Source organism: Strix aluco, chromosome 9, assembly GCF_031877795.1.
Source record: "Strix aluco isolate bStrAlu1 chromosome 9, bStrAlu1.hap1, whole genome shotgun sequence".
NCBI lineage: Eukaryota > Metazoa > Chordata > Aves > Strigiformes > Strigidae > Strix > Strix aluco.
This window is the reverse complement of record NC_133939.1, coordinates 8,739,209-8,747,725: the sequence shown is the minus strand read 5'-3', so window position 1 is coordinate 8,747,725 and position 8,517 is coordinate 8,739,209. Positions and strand designations below refer to the sequence as shown.

Sequence of the window (8,517 nt, the reverse complement as noted above, 5' to 3'; positions counted from 1 at the left end):
GCAAGCACACTTAGGTATAGGGTTACTTTTATTAGCTTGTCTCTGTTAATGATCAGTAGCTCAGTTACTCTTCCAGACAACACTTAGGTCTTTTAGCTAAAACAGAACAGTACTATGTCTTAAGCGATGGATGTGGTGTTACGCACTTTCCTAAATGAAAGTGTCCAGACCCTACACTTCAATAACTGAAATGAATTCAGGGCAATTCTTTAGTTAAGGTGCAACAGTAAAGGAGTTAAACTCTAGGTATATTGTCACCTCAAAACAAAAATTGTGATGACTGCTGTAAGTTCACTTACAGAACTTCTGAAAATAACAAGCTGCTGTAGGGATTCTTACATTGTTTAGTAAAAAAAAATTCTCCAATAGTCAGTTGTTTGAAGTATTTATTGTGGAATCCTGTACAGAGCATGTTTATAAACAGACTTAAGACTTAACGATGAACTAAGGTTTATTTCATGAAGCTGTAGAAGTAGCCATTGCTTCTTCATAAGCCTGGAGGGCCAGCTGTATATAGCCTTCTTTCTGGGACTCAGTTTTCACAAATACCTGCAAACAGGGCAGGAGAGAGATTAATGTTCAATATATATTATGTATTATGCATAATTGCATAATGAACCTTCATCATTCCTGTGGTAAATCAGGCAGCTACAACTGAAATCCTGGTGCAGCTACATGTAGTTTAAAAAAAAACCCCAAACAACCTGGCATGCACAACAGTTCTAGTTAAATATCTCCTTCTTAAGGTAAGGAGAAATTTAGACTACTAAATAGGCTTCTGCTGTTTAAAAGCTTTCTTTTCTGTAGTTAAGTAGCCTTAAAGTAGAAAAGCATACCTTGATCAGATCGACTCCCTGAAGTTTCCTTTCTTTAGCTTCTTTTGCTGACTGACATTCCGGATGAAGCATATGATACAGTGTAATTAAACTCGTAGTGTCATCCAGCCTAAACAAATAAAGACCTATTTGTAGCAGTTACTTTCTCTTAAGAGTATTTAGAGAAAGCATACTTTGTGGTGTACTTTGCACACCACAGGCATTCATAAATTTCTGCTTTCGCTGAGCATACAGTCCTTAGAACACACAGCTAAACAGGCATCCCATCACCTACTGCAATGGCAGCCTGTTTGTGGGAAGGAAGAGCAGAAGCACGCAAACACCAAGGTGCACCAGGTAAGGTACGTAAATTTATCCATACTGCAGTTTAAGCCTGATGTACTGTTCAGCTGTAATACAGCTGAAATCTGTCTGTAAAATACAATTAATTACCCAGTTACAAGTATTTAGCAGAACCTTGCCAAAGAAACTTTCTAACACTGACTGTAGTAACTAGGATATTTTACAGAAGTAGTATTAGAAATCTTGTGACACCTAGCCCTCAGCTAAATTTAAAACTGGAACAGATGTTTTACATAAACATAAGCATAAGCCAAAGGTGGGCAGGTAGCAGGTAAAGATTATCCAAACTGGTAATTGTCCAGATACTTGAATTTTGCCTTTAACAACTGTATTCCAAAATGAACTTGCCTGTATTTCTTCATAGCCTCAGATTTAAAAGTAGTATCTGACTACCTGTTGACAGTTTCTAACTTCAATGCCACCATCACTGCAAGTGGAGTGCTAATTGCACAAATTTCTCCTAGTGACATTTTGACCAATATGGTTTGCTTCAGGGAGTTTTGAATAAATTTAGCAGCATATCTTGCAGAAATCCATCCATTTAAAATGAAAGTGTATCTATCCGTTCCTACGCTACTTAGGAATTACTCTAAAACCCAGTGTGTCAAAAGCGAAAATTGAGTTCAGTAGTACGAAATTATTAGGCTTTAAGATCAATAGGGCCCAGAGCTGGAAGGGTACTGACAATTACATGGGAAACAAAAATAAAACCCCAACACTTAAAAAAGGCTAATTTCTGCAGAAACCTAGCTTAATACTCCACAACTTCACGGACTGCAGTTGGTGCTTCCATTCAGCATCTATATAGCGAACAGCTAGCTTAAGATTTCATGGCAATGAAAACTTTTATACATCTTAGAGAAATACTGTTTCTAGTTTCAAACAAGGGTACCTCTTGTTTCCTATTTGTTTAGATAAGCAGAAATAATAAGTGACAAACTCCACTTACAAGTCTCTGTGGATCATATCTATTAGTAAGCCATCCGTTTTCTTTCTGTTTACTAGATACCACACCATTCCTCCAAAGTGTCTTGTTGAACGGAGCAGATCATACTTGGCATGTTTCTCAATGTCATCATATGTCCGATGATGAACCTATACGCAGAAAATGTTTGTTTCATCAGCATGACTGAAGCCTGATGACAGTTTCTCCCCTCCACCTCTTGCTGAGAGGTTTTTAATCTATTTTCAGGCCTCCCTAAAGTGCAGGGGTAAGCCACAGGCTGAACCACACTACCTTAAAGCTATACATGTTGTAATTCAGGCTAACACTCAGATAATCCAATTCTTAGTACTTAGGCACAGACATCTTTGTGTCAAGAGAAAGCTAAATACTAGCCATGTACTAAAAATTCGGGGAGGGAGGGGTATAACCTCTGAACCTTCATTTCATTGCTGTCAAGCTGTAATCTATTTTTTTAATGAGAAAAATACTACAGCAAAGAAGTGAAATTCTACTTTGAAGAAAAGGTACTTTGAAAATTGCCTAATAGAAGTTGTCTTCTCGCTGATTTGAGAAATTATTACAGCTTAAAGAGAAGTAAACGTGTTAAAGTGTAGACTAGCCTATTCACCAGTAACTGTAGTTACCAAACCTAAACATTTCAGCTAGAAGTATATTTTTGTACCTGGTCTTTTTCAAAAATACTGTGTGTACAGTGCTCTGAAGTGCATTTCATCAGTTATCTACCCGGTCCTTTCAAATCCTACCATAGCAGTTAGCTTTAGTAGCACAACTCTGGTTGTGCTCACTTACTGTCTTTATCATCAATTCTGGTTGGATACCAAAAAATACCTATAAAGACTATTTTTATGCATCCGTGGTTCTTTCTATACTGTTGAAAGTTACTTAAACAGAATCCTGTTTTCTGCAAGAAAAAAACCCAAGACTCATCACAAGGACAACAGGTAATCTATATGGGGAAAAAAAGAACACAAATGAACAACAACTTTGATGCCCAGATAATACTTATGTTTACAAAACAAACCCTAAAGTTCTTCACTAACCCTTTTTTTTTTTTTTTAACTAGAAAAATGAAAAGTGAACTCACTCTGATATAGTCAGGTGAATCTGGCTCAAACTGAGCAATGCACATGTTAAGGATATCCTCATGACGGTCTTGCTGAAACACAGTCTAAAACAAAAATTCAAATTCAGGAATAGATTCTGTATTGCACCATTCCAACTCTCCAACATCAAAAGAGCGGCCACAACATTTCTGTTCTGGGCAACACTCACAGTGAGTAACCCTTTAACCACAAGTCAAAATAGATAAAAGTACAGTAACTGCCTTGATGACATTAGTACAATGTTTCTTGATTTTTTTTCTGAAATGCCTGTTGACATTTTCAGATCAAACATACAGTTTCATCAATGCATAACAATTAAATGTGGATTTCTAGTACGACAGAAAATTTACACCTACTCAGGATTTACCTGGCCCTAACCTGGAACTTTATTGTAAGTATTTTAACTAAGTTACAATGATAAGCAATTGTTCAAAACAGAACTCAGGCAGCTTAAAACATACAAATGGACTGGCTTATTCAGAGCTGCTCTGTCCAAATAGCACAGTTTTGCTATCAGAGCACAATTAAGTAAAAATTATCAGTTTTCAAAACCAGGAGGCTCTTACCACAAGGTGTTCATCCTTGAATACCACTGGGGGAATAACTCTGCGCCCTTCTTTTGGGAAGAATATCTGTATCATCCTGTCTCGTTCTTCCCAGGTTGCTTTGCGTAATACACCATTTGGTTCTCTAACTACAATGAAACGTTCCTGAAAAGGAGGTAAAAAAAGAGCATTATCTCCCAAAGTCTTCTCTCTTTGTAGACAGAACCACTGCAAGAAAGATTCTCATTTGGCAAAGTCCTTCTATACCTAAACTCACACTCATAATACCAGTTTCTAGTTGATTGTTGCTATGTGCTAGATTCATCGTTTTCTCCCTTTATACCTGCTAATTAAGTGCTACATTTGCACCTTAATTTTACTGTATGGCATAACTGTGCATGGGCCTATGCTAAAAGCTACAGCTCTGAAGTTTAGACAGGTAACATTAATACCCTAAGAAAGGCATTAGCTTTGCTGCTGGCCTGATTTTATGCATTTAATAACACATACTAAATTAAGAATACAAGTGTCTTGTACTTTTTAAACTTTGTTTCAGAGGTAGGTGCTAGAATCAAGTAAGGGCAAGTGCAAAACAAGAAATACAACTAATAAAACAATATACTTAGATCCATTCACAAGCACATTTAGGGCAGCAGACCGGAAAGTTTGTTGGGACTAGGAAGTTTTGAATACATTGAGGCAGGAGAATAAACAGCAGGTTCCTGGAGAGAGCTCTCAGGTGGATTAACAGATGGAAGACTCAGCAATTAATTTTGCAGGATCGTCACTATATGCATGTTTGAACCATGGAGATTTCTTAGAATCATAACTATTTGTGGAGAATTTTTCCGGCCTTTTACTACTAGTACTTAAGACAATCTAGATGTTTCACTATACAAATAAATCTTTATCCCTATACTCCACAATTCTATTTGACAACTGTTTCTTCACAGCTTTCCTGTGAATTCATTTATCATTTACTCAGCTTTCCACCAGACCTTTGCAACTGTGAAGTAGCTCCATCTTTTGGTCTATGCACATTACTAAATAATCTGATTCCACAGAAAACTTCTCTAGGAAGCATGGAAGAACTCAGCACTCCTAGTATACACAAGCATCTGCTTTTAAAATAATTAACTAACTATCCCACAGCTTCCCCCTCACAGCACGCCTGCTTTTGAGCACTGGAATGTATTTTATCATTATCGCAAACATTTAGAAATACATGTCTTTGTATTGCCTTGTACCAAACTGAATTTACAACTCCTCAGCCTTTTTGCAAACTGCTATAACTACATTTTATTAAAACCTAAAGCTTATTTTGAAATTAAGAATGGAAAGCTCTTAAAATAAATTAATACACTGTTACTTACACGATGTGGAATGGAGTAAGTTAAATCTGTAAACACGTATTTTGTAGTTTCAGTTCCTTCAAGGAATTTGTCTTCTGCTAAGACATCATCAATTGGCTCTCGTTCATTCAAAACAGGGGGCATGATTAGTTTTTCTTTAGCTTCCTCAATAGCTTTTTTTGTGGCCTTGGGGAAAAAAAAAAAAAGTAGTTTAATTTGACAATTAAAAAAAATCATCCTATTGAAAAGCTAACATACAATTTTGGGACAGATGGTTTAATTTAGAAAAAAATCTTTTTCTTAGGCAGTTCAGAAGTGAGACACTAATTCAATCTCTAGGTAGATGAATCGCATGTGAACGATACACTGGTACTGTAACTTGGGCAAACTGCTGGAGGAGTTCCAAAACTAAAACCTACATATACTACTAAAAAATGCCAAGTTTAGTTCAGGTATTTTTCCATGGTAAATTTCCCCCAAAGCATAAACTACAATCAACTGCTTATAGATAGCTATGACTGTGATTAAAGAAGAACTGGCTTAAGTCAGGCCCCTTTATCATCCTGGACCATGGTCAGACAACAGGGGAAAAAAAAAAGTATTCAAAGGATTCCTGGGGCTAAAATTTCAGAGAAATATATTTAACACAATTGGGAAGCATAAGGAAAGAGAGCCTGTCACTCAAGTAAAAAAGCATACCACTTCCTTCCATATTCCATAAAAATCAAGGAAAATTGGGTAAGTAAAACTATATAAAGTGAAGAAACACTGATTCACACTAGTTTAGTAAATAACCTGAAACAGAGGAACGAAACCGAAGTATTTTCAGCAGCAGTATTAAAGAAAGCAGAAATATGGACTGTTACAGACTTTGTGCTAAAACCAAAATAAGTTAAAATCTCAAAACGGAGCAGAGCAGCCTACCTCTTTCAGCTGAGCTTCTGTCATCAACTTGTACTTGGGCGGTTTAAGCTCCCTTTTCACCGGCCTAAAAACCTTCTGCAGGTTAAGTCCTGTCATTTTGTAGAGCAGATTTTGAACCGCTTCATCCGCAAAGGACGGCTTGGCGGCTTTTCCTTCTGCGGGAGGGTGTCACACGCTGTTAACCCGCGGGGCTGGGGCGGCGAGGAGACTGCCGCGGTGCCGCCACCCCCTCCCCTCACGCGAAGGCAGCCCCCCACGCCGCCCCCGCCGGCACCCCCACCCCGCCCCGCTTCCCTCCCCCTCGGCCCCCTGGGCACCGCAGGCGCCCTGCACGAAGGGCGCGGGTGGGTAAAGGGGCGCTTGCAGCCCATGAGGCGAGGCCGGGCGGGGGGATCCCCCCTTCACGTACCGTCCGCGGCCCCCGCGTCCTGCCCGAGCCCCCGCCGCGCGCGCCAGCCCCACAGCGTGCGCGCCACGCGCGCCAGCCGCTCGGGCACCGCCGCGGAGCCCCACGCCCCGAGCGCCGCCATCTTACACACGCCCCCGCCCGCCCCGCCCGCGTCGCGCGCGCCGAGTGGCGCCTCGAGGCACGCCGGGACATGGAGTCTCCCCTGGCCTCAGCGGCCTGTCGGAGCGGCGGCCTCGGGCGGGAAACCTGCCTCAGCGGGAACCAAACGCGGTCTGCCGGGCCTTTTCCCGAGGGTTTCCTTGCTTAGTGGGAAGACAAAGTAGTAGGGAAGCAGAGGAATTTAGGGCACCATGCACGCTGCCGCGATTAAACCCCCGGTAAACTGCAACTACTGAGAGATGAGGAAAGGTGCGAGGCGGTAGGTGGGTGCACTTCCCCAGCAGCTGCCTGGTACGATGCCGGTCAGGGCAGGCAGCTACTGCCCTGGTTCTTGGGCGGTCTGTGGTAATTCATACAAAATTAAAAACCTCATGTGGCTCTGTCTGCTAGTTTGTCACTTGCATGGTGACTGAAGGGACAGTCTCGTCAGGTGGCAAGTTTTTTGTCTGGCCCCTAATCTGCAGGAATTCCAAAGAATACAGCAAGTATTCATGCCTGAAAGTACCACCTGAGGAGTACCTGTGCCTGTATAGTGCGGCTTCCTCAGTCTGGTAAAAGCAGTCACTGCTGTTGGTGGTGATGAGTTTAGCCTTCTACTGTTCAGGGAACTTGAACATTTTTGTAAAGGAGGGAAGTAAATAACTGTATTCAAGCATAAAACCAAATTAAATTTTATATGCAATAGATACAGCAGATCAGATCTAATGGCTGTGAAGAGGGGGTGTGCCGTTGTAATGGGTATGTTATTTCATTAAAATAATAACTGACTTCTTAAAACATTCTCTTTCAAGGGGTTGAAAGTTTATTATTACTTGAAGTTTATTTTCTCTAGCAGGTCTGTATCTTCTATTGTGAATTTCAGTCTTACAGGCTGTGGTTAGGGGTGTGTGAAACAGAAAGAAAACCTATTTTCAGCAGACAAGTCTCTGTACAGGGGCCCTGAATGTTTCCAATTTTAAAAGGTTCAAAGCCATGCATTCATGCAAGCTGGCTGATGCCTTCCGTTGAAACAGGAACTATTTCATCTCCAGGAGGGAAGATATGGAAACACAAGTAATGTGCTTAAATTCTGTAGATTTCCAATTGTTTTAAAGTTTAGTGGGTTGTCCATTGCTTTGCCAAATCAAAGTCTAAATTACATTGCTTTTGAAAATGGAGATTGAAGTTTTGGAGAAAAGAAAGACTTTATAGCATATATTGGCTTTCATTAGAATAAAGTTAAGCATCAGCTGAAAAATGTATTTGTTTCTAATAATAGATCTTCATTGTACTGGGGAGTATTCCTATTTTCCTCAGCCTTATTCAATATCCAAACTCATGTGCTGGCTTGAATTTTATATTCAAGCTTTTCAATATCCTGGCCTTTGCATTGTGAGAAAGGTTACAGGAGGGCATATTCTTCTCATATTTGTATTGGTACAATTAAGTTGAAATCATTGAGAATTAAAGAGTGCAAATGAACCCTTAATATTATTTTTATGTAATTTTGTGCATAATTTATTTAAATAATGATAAGAAAATGAAAAATAATTTTGAGGAAATGGAGAAGATGTTGTTTTTCAGTTCTTGCTTGGAAGATCTCTGGAGAGAGAGCTATACCCTATAAGGGAATTGGGAAGTTATTTGGCGACTTGCCTAAAAGCCACTTCAGACCTGTTCATGAATTTGGATGGCAAGCCAACGTCCATTTTAATTCACAGAAGTGCTTAGAAAAACAACAGAATTTATTGGGCTATATCCAGGAGAGGTTAAATTCACATTCATTCTGTATTGGAGTAGTAACAGCTGCTGTGAGGATTAGCCTTTTGGCTGCTGGGATGAAAGGAAATATTAACTAACTATACCGTAGATGGAAGTACAGCAGGTTAACATAATTTATA

At 39.9% G+C, this 8,517-nt stretch overlaps 1 protein-coding gene across 1 annotated transcript; it reads right to left on the bottom strand.

Annotated features, from left to right (window-relative positions):
* Positions 1-369: 369 nt before the first annotated feature.
* MRPS22 (mitochondrial ribosomal protein S22) lies at positions 370-6,605 on the bottom strand. Its single transcript, XM_074833666.1, has 8 exons — positions 6,479-6,605; positions 6,070-6,224; positions 5,167-5,331; positions 3,815-3,958; positions 3,230-3,313; positions 2,128-2,273; positions 837-945; positions 370-549 (listed from the first exon to the last, which is right to left on the bottom strand). Exons 1-8 carry the CDS (start codon positions 6,597-6,599, stop codon positions 457-459), a joined length of 1,017 nt encoding a protein of 338 aa, XP_074689767.1. The 5' UTR covers positions 6,600-6,605; the 3' UTR covers positions 370-456.
* Between the last annotated feature and the right edge of the window lie 1,912 nt (positions 6,606-8,517).

Coding starts and splice junctions, on each gene's coding strand:
- MRPS22 (XM_074833666.1), bottom strand. CDS start 6,599: ATGGCGGCGCTCGGGGCGTGGGGCTCCGCGGCGGTGCCCGAGCGGCTG. Junction 3,959..5,166: donor CTTACTCCATTCCACATCGT/GTAAGTAACAGT, acceptor CCTCCTTTTCAG/GAACGTTTCATTGTAGTTAG. Junction 2,274..3,229: donor ATTCACCTGACTATATCAGA/GTGAGTTCACTT, acceptor TTCTGCGTATAG/GTTCATCATCGGACATATGA.